This window comes from Vidua macroura, chromosome 20 (genome assembly GCF_024509145.1).
Source record: "Vidua macroura isolate BioBank_ID:100142 chromosome 20, ASM2450914v1, whole genome shotgun sequence".
In the NCBI taxonomy this organism is placed as follows: domain Eukaryota; kingdom Metazoa; phylum Chordata; class Aves; order Passeriformes; family Viduidae; genus Vidua; species Vidua macroura.
Genome location: NC_071590.1, coordinates 3,126,079 through 3,150,941, shown reverse-complemented (window position 1 = coordinate 3,150,941; position 24,863 = coordinate 3,126,079). Strand labels below are relative to the sequence as shown.

The 24,863-nt window shown below is 46.3% G+C and overlaps 1 protein-coding gene across 2 annotated transcripts in view; it reads right to left on the bottom strand.

The window, feature by feature from the left end:
- The window catches only part of CASTOR2 (cytosolic arginine sensor for mTORC1 subunit 2), a 117,372-nt gene that overhangs the window by 15,255 nt on the left and 77,254 nt on the right, over window positions 1–24,863 (bottom strand). Inside the window, exon 1 of one of the 2 annotated variants that reach the window (XM_053995711.1) lies at window positions 21,731–21,894. The exons of the other annotated variant lie outside the window; for it this stretch is intronic. Coding sequence (XP_053851686.1) covers window positions 21,731–21,827 — 97 coding nt within the window. The 5' untranslated portion in view covers window positions 21,828–21,894. Of the gene's footprint in view, window positions 1–21,730; window positions 21,895–24,863 lie in introns of those variants that run through there. 2 annotated transcript variants of the gene reach the window in all.

The window sequence follows — 24,863 nt, the reverse complement described above, 5'->3', positions numbered from 1 at the left end:
GAGAGAGCCGAGAACACCAGCTGTAACATTAGCACAGACTCGGGCAGAATAAGGTACTAAATAAAGAGCAAAATGAGGAATTGCCCACATTCCAGTACCAACTCACCATCACCACCACTTTCCCCACAGGAGAACAGAGCTCCAGGCCCCCACAGCTTCAGCACTGCCACATCCCTTGTCCTTCCATTGGACAGAAATCTGTCTGCTGGGCTCTCAAGATCCTCTTGTAACTGGTTTATCAGAGTGCAGTCACTCCCACTTCTGATCATGGGGGACATCTCAACTCTGGCTGACAAAGACGTCTAAAAGGTCAGAGATTTGGGCTTAGTTTCTTATAATCAAGGTTTTCGTTTTGACCTTTCATTGGGATGAAGCCTTAAGATTTTTCTGGTTTTGCTGTGTAAGGCTTTGCAGAGTTGCTAGCAGAAGGCACCAGGAGCAGTTCAGCTGCCTGCAGGCTCCATAACCATCATTTGCTGCCCAACACGACAACTACCCCAGTCTGGAAGAGCAGGCTTCCAGACTCAAGCTGTCATTCCATCCATGGTCTCTGGCATTGAACACCACCAGCCTCAGCAAGAGGTGATCATTGTGATAGTCCAGGATGATTTTTCCTGGCAATGCAACAGTGGGTACCAAGTGCTGGTGGTCTCCAAAAGCCTGTGGGGCTGCTCTCCACTGGCACAGGCACCAAACTAATGCCAGTCTCTGTGCAAACCAAACTCAGCCAACATGTCAAATAACATTTAGGATGTGAGTAACTGCTTATTCAAAGCACAGGTGATTTACAAGGCATGGAGTCTGTCCAGAGCCTCACTGGCAGCCACAATGGAAGTAGAGCAGCTTTCCTAGCACATCACCCTGGGGTGTGAGGTGGTGAGTATCATATTGACCATAATTGGCTACTGAGCTCCAATAATCAATATCATTTCCAAGGAGGACAACAAACATTGGCTGAATCCCAAATAGGATTGAAATGCTGCCGCTGGAGCATTATGCAATGCTGTAAATACTGTGAGCTGCTGCTCCTAAAATATCCTTGGGAGGATGCTGGGATGATGATGACATTCCAGCTTGTGGGTCTCTGCAAGCTGCCAAAGAAGTCACAGAAAGCAGGGAAGGAAGACCTCCAGGTTTACAACCCTGACCAAGTCAGTCTGACAGTGTCAGTCTGCACAACATTAGAAAAACAACATTCTTTCTGCCTACATTTTCTACCCTGAAGACCCCTCAGTTTCAAACACCCTGCACAGCACTGGGAGAGAGCCCTACCTCTCCAAAAGAACAGTGGAAAATGTGCAAAATGCTCTGAGAAAGGGCAACACCACCAGAACTTTTTTCCTTTTCTGTACCTAGCTTAAATGGGCTCGTATTTCTCATAAAAAGGTTATAGCTAAGGGGGAAATAACTGGAAAATGCACAGTTCCACAACAGAAATGCATTTCACCTACCCATACCAATAGCTGGGTGAGTCCTGTACTACATGCTGCTAACTTCCTTCCCCCCACAAAGACACTCTGTGAATTGTTTTCTGTGGACTCTTCCAACTTTACAGCAATCCTCTCAGCTTCCAAGTGAAACTGTAGATAAATCATGGATTTATCCTAGTGCTTGGAGAGAAATGAAGACCCTCAGCTGGTTTCCTCCTTTGGTGTGGTATGTTGGACCATCTCCTAAGCACTCATCTTCACTCAGTACACAAACTTTTACATTATAGCAGAGTGCTCTGAGTGATGTGCTGCTCCCTGGTTTCTTCTGGTATTCTGAATGAACCAACTGCTCATTTGATTCATCATTATGAAACTTATGTTTGCAGCCACAGTTAACTCCAAATACAAAGAAATAATGAAATTAAAAAATATTGTGGACTTTCTGATCAGTGTTCTGGCTTCAGAAACCTTACACTGTACTTATTTCACCTTTTAGAGTTTCCCTCAGCAAAAATGGCAGGGAGAGCCTGGCTTGCACTAAAAAGATAGAGAAAAAGGCTCCTGCAATAACAGGACCCCAATAGTAAGTCATTAAAAATATAAGTGCTGCCAACTGCAGAAGTAATGATAAACTGGGAAAGCTGATGCCCAATGCCACCAAGTGGCTACACAGTTTATATGTACACATACATTGACTAGGATCTTTATGTTCATTAAAGGGTTCTCTTCCCACTCACCACATTGCTCTGCAGTTTTAAAATCCCATCTTCAAATGAAGTGAGAGATTATCTCAGGCTGTAAAGCCTGATCCAAAGCTGGCATCTTTCCAAGGTCTCTGTCAGCAGCAGCATGCTGGAGGAGCTGCAGAGGCCGTGGGGTGCAGCAGGTGGGTGCTGTCATGCAGAGCATGCCATGCCCCAACCATCAGCAGGGAGCTGGGATGCCTAGGGCCCACTGCCACCACCCAATTGGTGTGTTTCCCCTGACACCTGCATAAAACACACGTTTGACCTGGATATCTCTGCTCAGGAAACATTTCAGGAAACTTTTATTCTTTCAGGCACTGTGTAAACAGGCCATATGAGCTCAAAATCCTGAGGGGAGAGTAGGTGGAAGGTAACACCTGAATCTCGTTTCTTTTGAGAAATCAGGCAAAGTGAATATTCCTTTAATGTTGTGGAATTGAGTACTCTCTTTCTCACTTCCAGGAAGCTGTGAGGAAGGGGTTAAAGCAGGATAAAGATATTTATTTATCTATCAGTTTTCATAGGGTGCTAAAATCCAGAAAGAGCTCTAAAGCTGGTCCAACGGCTAGCTTTGTGTGTTCTGGTCCTTACTACTCTGGAAGTACTTCCTGCGGAATGCTTGGCTCTGCTGCATGGACATGCCAGTGATCCAGCACTGTGCTTCCTCCACAGGAGCCCACCAGGGCAGCATGAACATCCTGGGGATGTTACACTGCAAATCAGGACTTCTCAGAGGATGCAAAGAGTCTCTCTTTTGGCCTCAAAACACAGGCTGCTAGCTTTACACTTGATAACTGTGAGTAAAGATTTTTGCTGCCACATAAGTTCTAGAAAGATCCCATGGGCAGTTTGCAGCAGAGAGAGGTGGCTGCCAGGCAGAAAGCTCTTGGTGTGAGTTTGATCTGAGTGCCACAGAGCCTCCCACACCAAGGGACTTCGAATCTAAGCACAAGCCAAGCAAGATGAAAGCTCATCACTTAGCTTTGATCTGGGGAACGTGATTATTAGGTCCAAAAAGTTATTGCTTATGTGCACAGGAGGAAAAAGAAAATCCCACATCTCCAATCCACCTGAAATCATCTCACATGCCAACAAGCTTGAGGTCATCCTGGGGAGAAGTCAGCACACCCATGACCAAGCAGCTTTTGCTATTTTTTCCATTTATGCTAATGGTTTGGTCAGCTGTCACCTTCCGCAGAGGACAGTACTGGAGGTGATCAGAGAACCAGAGAATGGTTTGGGTGGGAAGGGACTTTTACAAACCATCCAGTGCAACCTTCCTGCAATGGGCAGAGATGTCTTCAACTAGAGCAGTTTGCTCCAAGCCCTGTCCAACCAAGCCTTGAATGTGTCCAGGGATGAGGCATCCACCATCTCTCTGGGCAACAAGAGAGGCTGTGCCAGAGGCAGGGACAGGATTTGCCCTGCAAACATGACCTGAGCCATGAGGAGTGCAGTGCCTCCAGCACTACATCTCTGCCTGCAGTGTGCTCAGGCTCACACGCATGAGCCAGCAGCGAGACATCCAGTGCACGGCAGGGATTTTTAAAGCTCCACACCTTCATTAGATAACAACTGCTACCAGCAAATGTGACAGCAGGTTTCTCCAGGATCACAGCAACAGGGGCAGAAGACAAGGGAGTCCTCTAAGCCCTTTGCTGGAGGGAAAGACAAACACATTCTTTATTTTATAAAGATTAGTGGACTGAAACTTTAATTTCTGTGTCTTTTTTTGCTCTCTGTGCATCTCAGATTTGCCCCTGATGCACCTGGGCATCTGCCTGGGCATATCTGCAGGACTGGATCCACAGCCAGGGAACCTTGCCACCTCTAACTGTATGCTTCTGTGTTTCTGACACTTTCTCCTAACAGAGCATGCAAAACTGAGAGGGTTTTTTTATTCCAAATACCCTCAACAGGGAAGCTGTGAAATCTGTCATCTCATTTTCCTATTTAGCTTTTATCCCACTCACACAACTGTCAAAAGAACATTGTTAAGTTCATAAACTCACACACTCTGCAGTGAGGAAGTAACAGCTTGACATTTTATTTATCTGGCCTCAATGTTTCTGTGCCTCAGTTTCCTACCCATAAAGCGGGTGCAAAGCCCCTATTTCTTCTAAACCTTACTCTCAAGAACTAGCTGACCTGTTCAGCAGAAGTTTATATACATCTCACAACTGAAGGATTTCACAGCTAACACAAAGCAGCATGGAAAATTCCTGCACAAAGATCTGAATGTCTAAAATCAGGTTAGAATGGGAGGGACTGGGAAGTTTTGTTCTGACCTCTCTAAGCATCTTTGCTTTGTCTCTGAGGGAGGAAGCTGTTCATGCTAGTGCTATTCCAGGGATAATCAGGTAGGTTTGAAAAGCAAAGGTCTCTTTAATTTCCACTATCAAGACCATAAAAGACAGACAAACAGACAGAGGAAAAGAAAGCAAATGAAAAGAAGAACTAAGCAAGCAAGAATGCACTCTAGGGGAAAGCCAGCACCCTGAGCCTGTCAAGGTCCCCCTCTGTGAGCTCTGAGCAGCTGCCTCCAGTACAGACCAGCTCTCCCCAAGCCCACACCTCCTAGGAGTGCTCCCAAAGCAATTTCAAGCAGTGTGTCTTCCCTCACTTCTTGCATGACATTTATCTTGTACTACTCCTTGTCTGCTGTTACAGATTTTCTTTCAATTTATAGAGTAATTACCTCTAAAGGCTATTTATGGATTACCCTAGAATGGGTGAATGTACCCAGTGCAATTTTCTCATGTTGTCCTGACAATTCAATACAAGCTCTACCCAGTACAATAACCAGTTTGAATTTTCAACCATTCATGTGAATAGGACAAATTACATACACAGGGAATTACACAAGTGACTCTGGGTCCTATGTCCATTTAATGGAAACCACTGATACCAGTCAGATATAAGGGAGTCCTCTAAGCCCATTACTGGAGAGAAATTATAACCACATTCATCCCACCTTTATTTTATAAAAATTAGTAGACCCAAAGATCTGCTTCAAAGAGCACTGAGGTCACCCAGGGAATTTTTTCAAGCCCTGTTCTCAAAGAGAGAGAAATTACATCAAGGGATTTAATAGCGGGCATTTACAGCCACTTCAGCAGCTACAGCAGACACTGTATCAGCTCAGCCATCTTCACTGAAGCTTCACTGTCCATGTAAACAATCTGCAGGGGCAAATGAATATTCTGAAACAGATGGTAACTTTTTATGTAAAGTACCTACTTTTCCTTAACTGTCCCATTCACTATCCCCCACATCACAACTATTTTTGCAGCCACTATGATCCAGCAGCTCTTGAGCAAGGCCTTTATAAAAAAATTTAAGGAAGACAGACTACACTGCTGTAAAGCTCCACTGTTATACATCTGCCCACATATCTGCATGAGATAGGAAAGTCTGACATGAAAGCACTGGAGGTGTCACATTCAAAGATGGAGAAGTCTGTATTTTTACCACTAATGGTACAGTTACAAAGACATCCCAGGCACAATGTCTATGCCCTGGGATGATGGAGGAGGACACTATGGAGCTGCTTCTCCTGACCTATCTGGGAACACAGGTGTTGCTGCAGGCCTTCAGCTGGATAATAATTAGAATTGACTCCATGACTGCAGAAGGCTTATCAATTGATTTATTGTATCAGTGTCATGGTTTGACATGACATATACTATATTATGCTGTACTTATTAAGAAACTCAGTAATCCTTCCAGCCAGTCCGATCCAGCTTTGACCTAATTGGTCAATCCACCCAAACACCATCCAGTGTCCAATTAAGAGATCACCCTTTGGTAAACAAATCTCCACAGCACATTCCACATGTGCACAACAGCAGGTGCAACAAGTGGAGAAATTAATTGTTTCTCATTCTTTTCTCTGATCTTCTCACAGCCTTCCCTGGGAAAATGCCTGGGAAAGTCTGTGCCTGCTGTCTGTGGTCAGAGAGCTGCTGCCACACACAGGCACCACTTTCTCAGCAGATGCTGAAGAATCCTCACCTCTGCTGGCATGGACACACAGCCTTCACAGATTTTGAGGAATGAGATGAGGTAGATCCTGAGGTGTGGCACTGTCCTAGAAAGTTTAGTAGCTAGTCTGCTAAAAGCAGCAGAAGTGGGAATGTATTTATGCTAGTTCCAGAGCTGGCAAAGGAGCATGTGCTGATTAAAATTATTTCTTCTGCTCAGCATGTTCTCAACTATATTTGTACAGAGCAGAGATGACGCCATGTGGCTGACTGATCTATTTACAGCTCAGGAGTTCCCTGCTCATCCCCATCCCTGTTTCTCAGTTAAGGGTGCAGACATAAATTTGGGCTAGTTCCAGCAATCCAATACGCCTTGCACACCACTGGGACTGGACAAACCAGTGGCTTTTACCTAATATAAGCTGTTCAGGATCTCTCTCCTGCCTGAACACGGGCAAGCAGAGGAAACTGAAAAGCCCATTTCTGGAGAAAAGCTAAAATACAGTGAATGTTATTGCTGGAGCGTGTTGTGAAAGCAAATAGCAGCAACAGCCAGATTAATACTCTGCTGCTCTTGCTGACTGCAGGAAGCAGAGGCAAGAAATGTGCTGCATTCATAAATGCACCATTTCTGAGCAGCTTTTTTCTCTTTCTTCCAGACTTTTTTATATTCCTTGCCCAGCTGGATTCTGGCTTGATGTTTAAGTAGAGCTGCAGGCTGTTTCACAGGTGCCTGGTCCCTGCCAGACAGAGACAATCCACGTGCAGGAATGTTGGGGCAGTGGTGATGGCTGCAAATGGATGCTGTGAGTCCCTCATGGTGGTGTGGCCCCACAAGATATTGTAGGATTAAGCCCTTTTTTGACTTGGAGATGGGGTAACTGAGAGGCATTTGAAAAACTTTTTTTCTATTTTTTGTCTCATGTAAAGGGTGAGACAATACAGATGTTATAATTTAGGCTATTACAATCAGAAGCCAACTATTTCTTAATTACAATACATTATAAGCGTTTTTTGGCTTTCTACTGACTTACCTGTCTTACTCTGTCAATAACTTGTGAGGTGATCTTGAGCATACCACATCCTCTCCCAAAACTGTGCTTCCCTTTCACATAAAATATTTGGTTGCCAGAGTCCTTCTCTCCTGCACTAAATAACTATGTGAAATATTGGCATCACAGAGCATTGTGGCTCCTGGGTGTTATAGTAACAGCACCAAAATAAAGTTCAGGAGGTGTGATCTGGCCAGCCACCCTTGTCTACTCAAAGGAAGCAGCTCTGCTTTGCTTGCATGCTGGTATTTCCATTTCATGCTGTTTTCTCAAAGCCTCCTGTGTCTGCAGCAGGGTGGCACCTCAGAGCCAACCCCAGCAGTGCCTGTGACAGTGAGGTGAGGGGTGTCCATGCCTCTCCTTTCCCTCTGAAGTAGGAAAACCAGCAATGGCTGCAGAAATTCAAGCAGTTCCTCTTTCTTCATTAGGCTCCAACCTAAACCTAAAACAAGTGACTCCTTTGGTCTTCATCTGAACAGCAGTTGGATCACAGAAAAGCCAGAATTTCCCAAGGGGAAAAGAATGTGTTTGCAATGCAAGTTTCCCTTGCAGGAAAGAGATATTCAGCCATGTGAAACACAATGTATTTCCTTTAAAATCAGCACATATTCCTCCAAAGCTCAGCTTCCCCACCTTCAAGCAAAGAATTAGCATCCCTGTGTTGATAAAGAGCTGACCTCAACAACTACCAAGTGCTGCATTGCTATAGGCAGAGGCTAGAAACAACAACACCTACAGTCTCTGCCTGTCCTGCACTAACCTGATACCCAAGCAGTGGCATGTTCTTCTACACATCTACCAGACCTGCTGCAGCTGAAGCTGCTTCACCAGAGGCACCCAGTACAAATCTCTGAAGACCCACAATAACTCATGTGCCCTTTCCTTTCCCTTCCCTGGCTCAAGTATTTAGTATATAATGAGTGTATGCATGGGGTTTTGCTACTATTGCAATTTTCTCCTGGCCTTGTGGAAGCCTTCTGGACTGCCCGTGGTCCTTCACCTGGCACTGGCATGAAGGCTGCAGCAAGCAGAAAAGTCAGGTGAAGCTGTGTCCTGGGTGGGTACACAAAACTGCTGTTCCTGAAAGTGCTGCTGCAGTCTTGTGCTCTGCCACAGTGCCAGTCCTGTGTCCTGGGTCACGTCCAGAACCACAGGCAGGCCTCAGGCAGGGAAATGAGTAAGAAATGCCATTTTAACAGTCATTAACTTTCCATGAAAACATCATGTTTTGCTAAATGCCTGCCTACCCTTGTTTCAGTTAAAGGATGTGGAGGAGAAGACTTCCCTCCTGGAGATGTTCTGGATACACAACTCTCACTCAGCACACAGAGTCAGAGCAGAGGCAGTTCCAACAGTGTCCAATGACAGATATCCATTACAGGTCCATTTCCTGGGTGTTCCCATCTTGCTCTGAGATTACAGAATGGATCCATAGCAACACCCAAATAATTACATCAGTTCAAAAGGGACTTTCAGAACAGTGCAGACATATTTGCATGTCTGTGGACAAGTGCCGTGGTGTGGTTTTTGCTTTAAGTTTGTGTTTGCCAACTATTCTCCTCCCTAATCTCCACCCCTCCTGAGTTACCCATCTCCCCAAGCCCTTCCCTTATTTCCTCCCTCTCAAGCTGTCAATCCTCCCTATCCCTACCCCTTTTTCCAGAGTGTTCCTTGTCTATCTTGTAGTATTCGATACCCCATTTGTTGCTTTGTATTATCCCCCTCCCCTGCTCTCCCTGATAGGTTTATAGAATGTTAGTCCTGCCCTAGATTCCTCCCCTGCCATGCCCTCATTGATTAGTTGCCCTATACCACTCCCCCTATAAAAACCTCTGCAGATGCCCCTGGGCTTTGTCTTGGGGTCCCACATCGTGGACCTAAAAAATCCATCCAGTTTTACCCTGTGTCCCGTGTCATCGCTATCTGTTCCTGGGCCGGACCAAGCAATAACTGGGAATAGCAGAGCTCACGGGGGGAAGGTCGTGTCCCTGCTGTCACCTAGCAATAACTGGGAATAGCACAGCTCACAGGGGGAAGGTCACGCCCCTGCTGTCGCTGCCCAGCACGATACGACAGCGCACTGCGACAGACAAGTCTGAGAGAAATCTGGGAGTGCTGCCTACCCAACCCATCACCACCACAAGAATTACACCTGTTGTCTTCCTGTCATCTGAGCCCATCATCATAAAAAACCAAGACCCTTCCCAGCTGCCAGCTGAGCTCTGATGTGTTGCCATCCCCTGACACTGCCAGGCACGCAGGTGACCTAGGGTGGTGCTGGGAAAAGGATTCACAGCAGCTCAGTTTCCAATTTGTGAGATGTCTTTCTACTCCCCTTTTCCTATTCTCTGTGGATTTGTGGATGGATGGAGGGATATTCAGTAGCGTGTGAACTGGGAAAATCTTTCCTTGGCTGGGAGGTGTCACATTATTCCTGAGGTGTCATCAATCTGCCATTTCTGAAAAGCCAAGCATACAGCTGTAAGGGCTGCACACACTCATAGAGGCAGATCCTCCTTTTCTATAGATGAAGTCCTTAGAGCAATGGCTGAGTCTCTCATCCCTTCAAAGGCACGATGTGAGAGATGCTAGCAGGAGTGAACCTTCCCCTCCTGCCAAAGCAACAGCTCTGCCAGAGGGACAGGATCTACCAGCCAGCCTGGAAAGAGGCAAGGACTGCAAGTAATGCCAATGACTCCCTCTCTCCTCCCACCCCTCTGCCTGGTTACCTGCCACCTTAGAGTTGTCCTTCCCTTCCCTTCCGACTCAGCCTGCAGCATTTCATCCAAAGGGGTCTGAGGCATGGGCAACTTACCTGAGTCTGTGAAGGGGCTGCTTTTCTGGAGGGAGATAGGTGTTCCATTTTTCAAAATCTCCTTATGATTCAGGGGTAGACAACTGCTACTCGTTTCTAGTTACATGCACACACCACCTGCAGACAAGACTGCCTCCAGAGATGGGATTGCAGAGCTCATCCTGCCCCTGCTCTGGGGGGGTTCCCGCAGGTGCAGCCTTGCCAGCACCCGAGGGGCTCTCCCTTCTGCCCCATCCACCAGTGCTGCCACACCAGCCTTACCCTGGGTAAGAAAAACAACCGCTGATTTCATTTAAAATTATGAAAACAAGTCTTCCAGGTAAACCAAACCAGTGCATACAAGCTGGAGAGAGAAATGAATGCAGATGAGTTTTTTTTTTACTTCACCTCCTCCCACCAGTGCAGGGAGTTGGCAACATTACATCATCCCACACCCCCACCCCTCGGATCAAACCCTGCAAAGGCACAGCTTCTGCTGAGGCTGCTGGAAGCAACAGCCAGGAAAATTAACTCTCTGCTGTGCAGGATGCACTTCCCAGTGGCCAGTAGTGACCCACTGCTGGATTTTGTGGTCAGCTGTTATAGGCAGGGATGTCTGAATCCTCAGAGATGTGCAAGCCCAGCAACCTCTGCCTCCAAGTGTTTATCTAGCCGAACAAGTATTTTTATAACTGGACAAAAAGTCTGAGTTGCTCCCACTCTGTCCCAAATGCAGGACTAAAGATAGGCAAAGAAGCCACCTGATACCTCAGGGACTAGGCTAACAGTTTTGATAGAGGGATGCAATATGACTGAGCAGGATTATCAATTTCCACCCACAGACTTCAATTACACAGAATCGGGTACTGTTAGTGTCAATTTCCTCGAGCCCCACGTGGCCTTAGAGAGCAGCCGCTGGCTGAGGCAGAGGCAGAGACATCTTACCGAGAGCAACACAATAGCTTTTCTTTGCAGGAAATTAAAAAGCAAGGAAACAAACATCAGCACTTGCGCAAGCCCCAGACTGGCTCAGACGGAAAATTACCTTGAGACTGTTTGTGTTCCAGATCAATGGATCAGCTGCAGTGCGGGGCAATTAGCACCTTAAAATTATTCAGCAAGCCAAGGGGTGGGAATTTAAAGGGAGATGGTGAGGGAAGGGTGAGATCAAATAGGAATAACAATAAATTTTTCTGGATAGAAAAGTCAACGCCTGGTGCTGCCTGAGCAAGCTACAGTGTGAGTGCTGGCTGTTGGATGCTTTTGCAACCAGTCAAATGGGGGACAGAGGGAGCTGGAGGGGCTGAGGAATGGGTATATGGCCTGAACATGGAAAGCAGAGCACACTTTTTCTGTCTACAAGTAAATATATCTCCCTATCTATACTACAAGCCTATTTTCTGCTGCACCTAGCACTCTAAGCAAGGCAAAAGTACTCTGTAAACAGATCCTCCCTATGTGAGGTGGGAGGGCACAAGGTGCAAACTGGCCACTCAACACTAAAGGCAGAAACCCGGCTTGGTTAGGGCTGGGTCCAGGTCTGTGACCAGGCTCAGGACCAGCTCCCTTCAGAGGAGTGAGCATCCTCAGGACCAGCTCCCTTCAGAGGAGTGAGCATCCTCACAGGGGCTGGGTGGCTGTCTCCAACCATGGTCTTCAGCAGCACACATACCTTTGTCATTTGGGATGTTTTGAATATACTGGTCTGATTCCTGCCACTGTTCAGAACAGGAAGATCTCATTCTTTCCTATGTGCTGACATAGCACTCACATACATGCAGCATGCCTTACTGTTGCTCTCAGAGAAGGAGGGAGGGAGGGAGGAAGGGAGGGAGGGAGGGATGGTGGTGGCTGGTTCCAGTGTAACCTCTTTCACAGCCCTTCTTTACACAAATCACATCTCCAAACATCCAGGAGAAATGAGACATTGCTCAGGGGGGCCTTGTTACCCAGCCACAGGGACAAACAGGAATCCCCTTCTCTTCATGTGCTGGGGAAGCACATGTGGCCTTTGCAATGGGACATGGGGGCTTTTTCCACTGCTCCTGAACATGAACCCATAAAACAGTCAGATATCAGAGACACAGCTAGGATTAAAGCAATTACATGAGGAAACCCTCTTCCTTTCCAACAGGTCTCCATGCTTCTATTATTAATCCAAGAGGAAAAGCATCTCTACCCAGTTTTCTGTTATTTAATTTTATATTATTATTATTATGTCTACATCTAATTTGAGACCAAGGCAAGCTACTGCAAAACTGTTTGAGGCAGTGATGCTCTTAACACTTTGAAATCATGCTCATCTGATAAGGCTCTGAGAGAATTATGCAAGTGAACAAAGCTGGAGCTGATAAGGACCATGAGAGATAGAGCACAGCAGGTATTTAGTACTGGGAGGGGGGAAGGCAGGAGCAGTGCCCAGCACAGCTCCCCAGAGCACAGTGCCAGAGCTGGGGCAAGGCCTGCAGAGTGGCTGGCATGGGGAGGGAAGGGAAGGCAGCCTGGCCCAGCCACCGAGCCCTGCAGCCCATGACAAGGAACATTATGCAGCAGGATGCGAGCGCTGCTGCTCACAGCTAGAATCTGAACATTAACATTTCATCACCGCGCTTCCTTCGTCAGGATACAGAGCTGGAGGTGGAGCATAAGATAGAAACCACAGATAAAACCAACCAGGATAGAAGAGTTAGCTGAAAATGAAACAAACAGGGTACAGAAGGGTTTCTTCCATAGCTGAATGAGGCTTGGCAAAACGCGAGTCCTCTCTGCATTGCCTATGGATAACACTGGTGTTCCTGAGACAGCCAGGCTTTTGAGTAAGCCAGTGCTAAGTGCCATCAAAACAGCAACATTAGTAGTAATTAAAAATGAGATGCTTTCAACACCAGGCAGTGTACTTTGGAGGCAGCCAGTTAACTCAAAAAGGGTTATGATAGCTCAGGATTTTACATCTTTATTTCCACCCTGGGATCAGTGCAAACAGGCACAAAAATCATTTACGTCAAGATGGTTCTGAAGTGGAAGTGTATTTCTCCCCTGTTTCTCCAGAACAGCCAAGGTAAATACAAATACGGGAAGGGACTGACACTGGAAAACATCCTTTGCTCCAGATTATTATAACTTTGAAATTAAGGGGTTTTCAGGTAGAGATATAAGAAAAGGAATAACAGTTCCTTCCCAGGGTGTATAACAAGGCGAGCACAGAGCAGCAGCAGCAGCAGCAGCAGCAGCAGCAGCAGCAGCAGCAGCAGCAGCAGCACAAACCCAGCCCAGCCCGGCCCGGCTGCGGAGAGAAGGGACCTTCCCCTTGCTGCAGTTCCGGGCGCGGCCGCCAGGGGCGCTGCTGGCTCCCGGCGGGCAGGGCGGGGGCAGTGCTGCCCCGCGCCGGCAGGGGGCGCTGTGGCGCGGGCTCGGCCTCATCTCCCTCACGGCAACAATGGCGGGCACAGCCTGTGGGGTGGCATGGAGGAGGGACTTCCTTTATGAACCCTCGGGGGCAGCCGAGCCTGGTACCCCCTCGGAACAGCAAAAGGAGATGGAGCAGGAACCTTGGAGCAGCAAGGTGGAAAGGCAGGGAGGAGCAATATCCCGGGGTGGTGGATGATGTGACAGAAATTCCGCAGCTGTAGCTGTAAGCGCCTGCAGTCCCGGCAGGCAGGGAGTGTGGGGTACGGTGTTCAAAAAACCCTGGAGCAGAAGCAGAGGCACAGCAGGGCTGGGCAGCAGCAGCCCGGCTCCCGAACAGGGCCGGGAGAGGCTCCCTGGGAGGGGAAGGGGCTCGGGGATCCCGGGGTTTCCCTGAGGCACCCCAGCAGATGGTGAAAGTCCCTTTTTTAGTGAGGCAGGGTGTTGATAAGGTCCCAGTGCAACGGCCTCTCTTACAAGCAGAGCTGCACTCAGGGTAGAAGAAAGGCAGAAGACAGAACCCCACAGTGGTGGGGAACTCTCCCCACAGCGACTGAAGCCTCCTTCCCCTCACCGTGCCGAGAGAGCAAGAGCGGGCTGGGAGCTCCATCCAGCCTGGCTTCCCAGCCCAGTTCCTGCACTATCTCTGCCCCTCTATGAGAAACCCTCCAGCTAAGAGGGCAGCCAGCCACAGCCTTCCCGGGGAAACTGTCTCTCCTAAGTCCCTGGTCGTTATTGTCTCTTAGCAACAAAAAAATGGGAGAAAGTTCTCTTGAGAGAAAAAAACCAAGAGAGAACTCCTAAACCCCAACACTCACACAGACCTCAGAACAAACACTTTACTGCATAGGTGAAAGTACCCTGCAAAAGCAGTTATGTTCAGGGGAACCGCAGTGGTGAAGAACCCAACAGCTTATTTGTGGGAAATTAGAGATAAAACCAAAATATAAGAAGGAAACCAGAATGGTTTAAGTGGGAAACCTCCTAAATGGAAGAAGCAGTTGGGTTGTGGTGGCCTACTAGCCCTCAAACATGTCATGTAGTTGTGTTTGTCACTAGACATGTACCTCCAGAGAACATGTAAGCACACAGCTATGCTCTCTCCTGACCAGCCCCATTTTCAGGGAGCAGCTGGCTTGTAGGACAGACAGTTTGTCTTCAGGTCACACATGTGAGTTGGCATCAGAAGCATTTGTCCCCTTTTTGACCCCAGCAAATTGGTTCATTCTATTTATGCATTTTTGATCTGTGACCCACAACAGAGGTTTTTGGCACTGTTGCTGGAAGGTCAGGGAAGGATCAGAGAAGAGCAAGTCCTAGGCACAGAGCACTCACAGAGCATAATCCATCAGCTGCCTCCGCCAGGAATTTGCTATGTTTTGAATTCAAAGAATTTCTTTCAAAAACAAAAAACCCACTCAGGCATTCATGGCAAGATGCAAGCTGGCAGCCCAGAGCTGGTGGAACAGCATAGGGGGGATCCTATGTTCAGACAGGGCAGCCACCCTTACAGAGATGCTCAGCTACAAGAGCTGTGAGGACCTCCCGTGAAAGGAGATGGGAGCAGGATGGGATGAGATGAGTTGGAAAAGGCAGACTCATGCATGAAGAAAAACACTCTTGAGAAAGGCTTTGCTCCTGCCAGCACTAAGCACACTGCTGGGCAGCCTGTTTATCAGCACTCCTGCCTGGAGCACGACGAAATGCCTACAGAGCTGATAGGGAGCTAAGAATCATTCCCTGGATTTCCTTCTTCCTCCAAGGTATAAGACATTTCAAAACTTGGACCCTTCTTCCACGAGGTGCCAGTGAACTGATGATATCTGGCATGGTTTTGTTGAAGGATTCAGTAGGAGAGTCCAGGACATGTAGCAGGAGACAGGAGGTTCAGCCAGGAGGACAACTTTGGTCCTGAGCCATTATGAAACAAATCAGGTGATGTTGAGGAACAAGAGAAAACTACATGAGAGAGCCATGAATATCAACACTATAGGGGAAAATACACCAGATTATGCTACCAAATGCACATTCTCTTCAAGATCTCCCAGGTAAACTCACGTATACATGTTGGATATCCATGAAGATGCAGTGGGAGAAGGTGGAGGAGAGCTACAGGGATGTGTTTTCAAACAATGGAAGAGCACCAAACTGGAAGAGATGGCACTGGAAGAGTTTGCAACAGTGGTATTTCTAAAGACTTGATTCCCAAATGTCTGAAGAAAATCAGACAGGGGCCAGGAGCTTGCCCTTGCACAAGGTAGGAATATAATTTAAAGAAGCAATAGCAGAGAAGAGCTGGGTTGTATATTCCCCACTGGAGACAAACCATGGCATTCTGTTTTTCAGTGCTCAGGTTTAAAAAAAAAAAATCTCCCAAACATGACACTTCATCTCACTAGGCAGTACCTTGGGATTTGGTCATTACGATTACTTCATCACAGGATCAGCTCTCCTGCAGCTTCACACCCCATGGTGAAGGACTGCCTTTCCTGGGAAGGGATAATCCCCACAGGATAAGAGCATTTCGGAGAGTAGGCACACACGTCCCAATCTTCTCCAAGCACACTATTTATTGAACACAAACAAGTGACAATACAAGAAATAAGTATGATGGTGCTTTTCCCTGGATGGCTAACAGCATCTTCTCCCATTTGGAAGCCCACCTCCAGCCTGTTCTGGATATAAACAACTAGGTGCTCCTCTGGCTGTGGTTGGTGAAATATCATCACTCACTCACTCACTCAAATTCTGGCATGTGAATAAACTTCCCTGCAGTTTGTGTTTCTCAGTAACCCTGTGGTAGTAGTCATGGTGACAAAACTGGGGTCCTTGGCAACACACCAATGATGCTGCAAATCTACGATGACTAATCCTAAAAGCTTAATTTACAGAAGTCATTTAAATGCTTAAAGATATGCAGGTCACTGCAGGGGGTGATTTAATGGCTATGGCATATTAGGTAGTGAAACAGCTGTACAGGAGGAACAGCCAGGGCATCTTCTGGCCATAAAATTACGTGTATTTTTAATGCAAGATGTAGACTAAAGACATTTAAAGGAATGCACAATTTAAACGTAGGCACAATAACAACCCAGCTGATTTCCAGTCAAAGAGCTCGTCAGAGCTTCCAGATGAAAGAGTATTTTAGATAACAATCCCACACAACAATATCACTGATACAGTACTCCCTGGTTTATTTGTGCCTATTCAGAACGTAATGAATGCTTTCCTCAACACATCTTGTCCATAAGCATATAAAACCATGATGCAGCAGAGCCAACCCCCCAGACTGGCCCCATTAAAAGCACACTGAGGACCTCCAGTGCAATGGTTTCCAGCTTTCCAAGGACCGCCAGTGGTCCAGCATCTGCTCCATGCTGGCTGCCCCTGTGCATTTCCCACAGGGGAGCATGTGCAGGACAGTGGATCTTGTTCCCTATTCAATGTTTCAGACCTCCAGCTTTTTCCTCACACTAAAAGATTTATGGTCATGTCTTCAATTACTATGCTGCTGTTGTCACCAAGGGAAGTGGACCAAAGTGAGTGTATTGCTCTAACTGTGCTTGGCTGGACCAGCAAGGCAGCAGTAAATCCAGTGTCTCTTTTTTCCACAGCTTTTACATGTTTCTTCTCCAAGTGTCTGCCACTTGTGATCCGAAACACAAGGAAATGGAGAGTGGTTTCTATTCACACACACCTCAGCAAAAAGCTTTTGTATAGACTCTCTCCCTGTCTTCATACACATAAAGGAATAAGCACTGTGCACCATATCTTACCCCACAGAAGCAAATCATGCTGGCCTGAGTCTGTAGAATCCTAATCTGTATCCCAGAGTGCTAAACAATTATCACTCACCTAATTTGCTATCGTTTTGAGTAAGCATCCACATCACTCAACAACTACCAGAGACAAGCATCAACACACAACCAGGTTAAAACCTCTGATCACACATGATATGATTTCTATGTCCTGATCCACTGCTTTAACCCAGTACCCACTGCCCTTCCTACATAGGCATCTTCCAGCAGAAAGGCTTCCTGCATGTGGCCAGGAGCTAGGATGTGAAGCACATCCATGTGGCAGGAAGTAGGCTGCTTCAGTTAAAGCAAGCAGACAAAAATACTTGTTGGATAAAATCTTAGTTCTACTTGTGAGGGTTTCCTCCTTATTAAAACTTGACACAACATAACTGCCCTTGTCATTGCAGCTGACACCTAGCCAATGCACGCATAAAGCACCATTGGTTCCCTTCATTAGTTTGTCAACATTTCTGTTTCTGCAGAAAAAATTGAGTTTAACTAGGAGTTATATGCACTCCCACTTCATTCTGCTGCTGCAATAAAGCAATAGCAACAACAATAACTGTGATAGGTACTAAAGACTTCTTTTGCACCTTCAAGAACAAAACGTGTCGCTTGATGTACATAATGCTTGTGTGGATGCAGTCGCAAGATGCTTCTTGTGTAAATTCATGCAAAACAAAAGCTTCAATACTTGTCTTGAAGTAAATCTTGAAGACATACTAAACCTTTGCTCTTCTGAAAAACAAAACCCCCTGCTGATCCCATCTGGGGATTGAAACAGTGATTCTGGAGGGCTTGGACAGTTCTCTCCTCACATGTTATGCCTGCAATGGAGCTATTAGTCTCCTTGATCATTGTCCATGAACAGGATGTATTTACTGCAGTAACAAACCTGAATATAGATTTATGCCATTGCACAATCTTAGTGCTTAGGTACAGAACAGTACCATGACTTCTCAATAATGAAGAACAGAAATGGCAATACTTTACATCAATTACAGCACCAGAGGGGAGTCTAAACCCTGCTTTCTGAATCCATCTGTGTGAAGTTGCTTCAACCACAACTCAGCTTCATCCCTGGTGATAACATGTCTACTACCCTCCCCCAGCACTATCACGAGGCACTCACACAATTCTGTGATACATCATGTTATTTACAATATTGTAAGGCTCTGTGCAGGCTAAAATCCTGGATATAAAGAGTTTTTTTGCTCATTGATTTTTCAGCCAGCATTATTTAGACTTTTGTTGTCCAAATCAAGAAACCTTGCAGGGTTCCTATCAGTGATGCAGCTCGCTGCTTATGTCTAGGTCACCTCCCTGCTGCTCCTCCTTGGGTCACTTTCAGCAGCCTGTCATGTTCCCTTGTGTCAAGGGGACCACTGCTGTCACACCCACCCTGTGTAGGGCATCATAGCTGATGTCTACTTCCCTCCCCAAAGAGGCTGCCACTGCCCTCAAGCCCTGGCCAAGGCACTTCCATCATGCAGCACCGCTCAGGCTGGGCTGCCTCTGGAAATGTACTCCAGGTTCTGCACAGCCATGTTGACATTGTGCTTCAGAGAGGAAGGGCAAACCATGGTCTGCATCACACTGGGGCCAGCTGTGGGTATTCTGGGGTGCCCATTTCTGCAACTGTAGCTGCACTGAGCATTTGGGCACAATGGCAGGTCCTGCTGGCAGTTCAAGGGGAGGCTTAAGGATGGAAAAGGCAAGGTACTTTTAGCTGCAGCTCAGCTACAGGAGAACAACCTCCTATAAAACACTGCCTATGAAGCTGTCAAGTTTTCAGTGTCTGCTGCAAAATCTAATCCCTGCTACGTTTTACGCTCAGCTTCTCCTGAAACCCAGTGTCTGCCATAGACATTTAAAGCTTAGCTGAGCAAAGCATTAAGAGAGAGGCTCTATGGGCCAATGGCATGGTCAGTGGGGTATGCAGAGAGGTGACCTGAAGAGGGATTTACCCTTTCTAAAACTCCAGTTATAAGAAAGAAATCAAGAGTGGACAAGAAGGAGGATAAAAGACAGAACGAGTTGCTGTGCTACCTAGGGGACTTGTAAGCTCTTTGCAACATCTGCAGAAGGGGGTGAATCCAGAACCAGAAACCCTGGGATGATGCTAGTTAAATGCTTCAATGAATTGGAAGTTATCTTCCAGTATATTTTTAGTTGGCACCAACAGACATTACATAATGGCTATTATATAACAGCACTACAGCTACAAATACTGTCTTTTGGCTTTTTGTTTGGTTGTTTTTCTTTCTTTCTCTCACCCTCTTTTTCTTCAAGATCTTCTCCTTAGTGGAGGATTGATCAATAAATGCACTTTCCATCAAATGAGGCAGGCAAATCCTTAAAAGAAAAGACAAATGGAGTAAAAATATTGCTACTAAGCCTGTGAGTGCATCTCTCTTGCCCAACCTCAAACAGAATTAACTATTCCCAGAATAGAAATTCCACTAAGGCTTCTCTGTAGTTTAAAGGGACAGGCTGCGATTCTGCGCACACACTAAATTTCTTAGTATTTTTTTTTTTTCTATCTCACAGTGATAGTTCAGAAGACAAAAATAAGAGAGTGGGGGAGAAGCACTACATAAGAGATGCTGAGGAAAAACTGAAGGTTTTTTTTATCTGCTGGTAAGATCGTTGCCTGTTGGTGCTCCTTTAAAATCTTCTTTGGCATATTTTTATCTTTTCTTCTTAACAGCCATGCTGGCAGAGCAACAAAGACTTTTACTTCCAGACTATGCACTACATAAAAAAGAGAAGAAAGTTTCCAGAAGCTAGAAATATTTCCTTTCCTACACTTCCTATCTCTGAACCTAAAGAGAGCCAAAGCAGGCACACTGCCTCTGAATGCAGAAATAAAATCAGTTCAGTGGCACACCACAAGCTCCTGTATCAAGTCACCCTACCAGTTTAGGCATGGCCCCTCTGTGCTGCTGTAATCCCAGCACAGAGCTTTCCTGACAAACACAGCACTCCCAGGACTGCTGCCTTTCTCATGCTGGTCCTCTAAAACAAATGAGCTGATTCCAGGAAGAGCAAGAGACATAATCTGACAAATAATCTCTTTGCTAGCAAGCTGCTCCCTTCTGTTGTTTCTCTCTTCCACCTCCCTAAACCTGGAAATGCCACTCATGCTCTCCTGACCTATAAATAAACCAAACCCTGGACTACCTAGATGGGAAGGCAGCGTGCTGTGCACTTCACTGGTGTCACACACAGGAAGAAAAACAACCCTGGGAAGGTGGAGAAAGAAAAAACACAAACAAATGCAGCTACTTGGAGAGCACTGTCAGCTCAGAGAGAGACTGGTTGGCTGTAAAAGCCATTGCAGCACAGAGCAGACCCCACCACTGACAGTGGCGATTGCAGCCCAGTGTGGAAGCACAGCCTGGCAGGGCTGCTCCTGTGAACGTGAGCAAAACCCCAAGAAAGCAGGACAAAGAGGAAGCAAAGACGAAAATGAATTAGCTGGCATGACAGTGTTAGATCTGGACTGAAGTAGTGCAGTTAGGGGAGAAGGAATAGTATACAAAAACTTAATGAATGTGCTACGATATATTATTACATAGAGAATACTGCCTTGTTTTGTGGACTTCTGCCACCTAGCTATTATGATCTTCAACCATTAACCTCAGGAAGAGGAAATTTGCTGGAAAAGCTGGCTTGAGAAGTTGTTTTGAGCTGTGAAGGCATGAATGCATGAGACTTCTGCAAGTAGTCTGTGCTAACCACAAAGAATACAGTCCATTTGCCATTCAGGACTGAAAATATTAAGAGAAACAAGTGTCAAAAGCAGTAAGCTTACTTGCATTTGTCACAGATTTCTCCACAATACAAACTGCTTAGGGATTTTACAATAACCGATCACTTGCAGCACTGAAAAATAGCAAACACACATTTAACTGAGACAAAGGTTCATCGTTCTCAGGAGAAAAACTCCTAGTTCATTTCAAAGCTCCTCCCTGCTGAGCCTCCAGCCCCAGGTGCTCGGAATAAAGGCCCTTGATATGGCAGCAGTGGTGTTGCTGCTGAGTGCCCTTCTCAAGATCAAAGTCCTACAGGCAAACATGGCACAACTGCTAAATCCCTTGTTAATGAACCCTTCGGCTGTACTTAGACAGCAGTGGCTTCCTCGTGCATGTATGCAAATGCATGTATGAAAAGGCATCTTCAGGAATCCACAGCTGAACAGATGGAGGGGCACTGTTTATCCAACACCGACTGCAGTTGCTGCTGCAGCGCTGGTGCCAGAGTCACAGCAAACAGCCTGTCCCCAGACAGCGCAGCCACAATGGGAGCGCGCCTGGGGGCTTTCCTGCCTGGGGGAAAGAAAAGGATGTTTAATTTAAAAGGAAGGGAGCAGCATACAGACTGTGTGAACTTGTAAAAATCAGGTTTCACTCTGACATACTCAAATTTTGGCCAAGGGAAGCCAGCTGGACTTTGCAAGGTCATCTCAGTGGACCCAAACATGCATTCCCATTCCCACCCAGCCTCTCTGCACATACCTTTGCGACAGCCTGACACACCAAACCTCTCTCCTGGGAGAGCAGCAGGGTTATCCCTCATAGCCTTGAGGCATAATGCACTGAGGTTCAGTTCCATGGTGTTTCTGAGCTCTTTGGTTTCTTACTTTTAAGAGACTTCCAGGGAAGTGCATACAACGGGATTGTGAAGAATCCTACTAACCAGCTGCATGTCCAAGCACGAGCCTCTGCAAACATGCTGCTGCTGCTGTGCAAAAAAAAAAAGCCAACTCCACTGTAAAGATTGTTCCACTGATTTAAGATGGAATTAAAACATATTTAAGTCATATAAGTAATATGTATTAAATTTAAGAATAAAAAGTCTCAGATCAACAAAATATGAACCATTAATCAAACAGGCACTCTGATAAACTTCACTGTGAAATCTCTAGTGATTAGCTATGGGCCCTCTGCCAAGGAAGCCTGTGAGCTCTGTTTCACTAACATGTATTTTTAAACAACCTCCAGCAAAGAGGAGCTCCATTTGGGGCACAGAATACCAGCTTTGGGGGCTGGGACCAGTGTCTGCCACAGATCATCTTGCAAAGCATCTCACTGGATCCCAGTTCATCTAAAAGACTATGCCCTGCTCCTAATTCCTGCCTAGCTTTTACAACAGAATCTGCAGGACATAACCACCTCCTTCCTACACTCACAGCATGCACTGCTGTCCCTGTTTGGTGATGAGAGCTGTGTACATCTGTAATATACACAATGCAGACAAAAAAACCCCACAGCTGAAAGATCTTCAGGTAAAATACAGCCAGTCTATGGTAGTTAGTTAGCCCTATCATTCCCAGTTGTATTTAATGCATTATCTGAAATCACCCAGCAGTAGAGAGCCTGTAGCCTCTTTAATAGCCTATTGATTACATGTATTGCACAATCCATGATGGAAACTGCTAGCAGCATCTCTCAGACTGCATTAACATCACTTGCAACTCCAGGTATGCCAAAATCTGCCCGGGCTAGGTAAGGAGAACTGACATTTCGTGGCCCCCGCCTACTTGTGCTGAGCATAATATGTATTAACTTCTCTGTTTGCAAATTGCCCAGAGTACTCCAGAGACAAGAGTTTACACTGGCAACAAACACAGAATTAAGCTGACAGTTTAAAAAGATAAGTAAAATGTTGCTTTCCATTCAAATTAGGGGGAATGAGTGATTAGTTAAAAGCAAAGAACTTCTCCCACAGAGTGTTTACTCTATCCTGGAATGCATCAAGAGGTATCTGCATTACTGCAAATCCTCATCAACAGAAATGCAAATGTTTATAAAGAGGGAGAAACAGAGGAACAAGATGATCTTTTCCTTCCAATACAAACCATTCTATAATGGAAAATAACACCAGTTAAAAGTTTTTTTCAGATTAGTCTGTATGAAAGAAAATGGACAAGCAGTGCTCATCTAAACTCTGCCAAAGCAGTAACCACTTAAAAGGTGCAAAAGCGCTGCAGCATGGGGGCCAGGACTGGGGCCCTGATGGAGTAGGCTGGCCAGTGCTGGCCCCAGTGGCAGCCCATGAACCAACCACTGCTCAGCTCAGAGCAGGCAGCACTCACTCCTCTGTTCTGTCACCGCTTCCCTCCCTGACAGTGACGGTGGGGGTTCAACCCCCCAGTCACTTCTGCAGCTTCTTGAGACCCTCAAGCAGAACAAGGCACAGCCCAAAGGATGGCTGGAAGGGCCAATTCTTGAGGCATAAGCACCACTGTGGCTTGGCTTCTATCTGCCCACCCTGCAGGACGTACCAGATGGGGAAAAGAAAACCCTGCAGAGGAAGGTGAGGTGCTAATTATTAAAATAAAAAGAAAAAAAAAAAGGCAAGCAGAAAAGCAGCATGAAGATGTTCAGCATGCCTCACCAACTGAGAGTGGGTTGATACAACATGCAGTTTGGTTTTAAATGCTTGCACGACCTAAGTTTTTAATCTAAGTTTTTACTGATCACTTGCACCAAATGGAGCAGAAACAGCCGTACTCCAAAGGGCCCTGCACTTGTTTCCAAGAGGTGTTTCTTGCCTCCATGAGTTTACATTTCAATCTAATCCAGAGAAACCATGGATATAAGCAAAAATACATTCTGGCTGCTTTCAGAGCATGAGAAGCAAAGCAGAGCAAAGAAGATAAGTAGAAACAAGAATAGTTTAAATTCACTTCTGCAGACATAATCCAAGAAGTGCGAAATGGAACTTCACTGTACACTGCAGGCAATCAAAAGCAAAAGTCAGTCCCATGACAGGGCTTAGCAGAAACACAGCACAAGCTCTTAAGTAAAGAAATAAAACAGACATCTTCAGAATAAATACAAGTTCTGCAAGAACTGACTGAGAGAGATGATGGATGTCCCAGAGAAAGAGGCTCTAAGTGATGCAGACTAACACCCTGCTCCCCAGCTTTACCCTCTCCTTCAGAGCTGGTCAATCCATGGACAGACAGGCACACAGTCTGTCAGGGACTAAAATGGTTCATGCCTTTAACATTGTTATGAAGGAGTTTTGCCCACTACAGCAAAAACTGTATAAAGATGCTACAAACACAGAAGCCTCCTTGAAGATGGCTGACTGGAACTTTGGACTCTAAGTTAAGCTGCCTAGATAAGATAAAGGGGACACTATTGTTCAGTCAGCTCAGGTCTAGGGAGAAACAAACAAGGTTGAGGGAAAGGAATGCATCCACAAGAAAGCCAAACCCAGCAGCTGCACTGAGAATCATCTCTGGCTGGGTTTGGGGTTGGGGAGCCCACAGCCCACAGAAGCCAGGTTTATACAGCCTCCCCATGAAATGAGGTGGGGAGAGGGAGGTTTAGGGTGGGTGGTGTCACCTCTGATCAGAGGCACTGAACTCCCATTCTCCTTTACACAAACTGGCCCAGCTGTGGAACCCCTAACCCCATAGGCCACATCCATGGGACATTCAAGTGAGAAGCAAATGAGGGGGTGTCATAATCCATCAAAGACACCCCAAATCACTCCCCAGACTCATTCCTGAGGCTTTGCACCACAGGACTGCATGTGATGCAAAATGATGCAACAGATCCAGAGTCTGCTGCGAGAGCCTGGTACCTGCCATGGGGGATGTGCTGGGGCATTCCCACTTGGCCTGAATATACATGA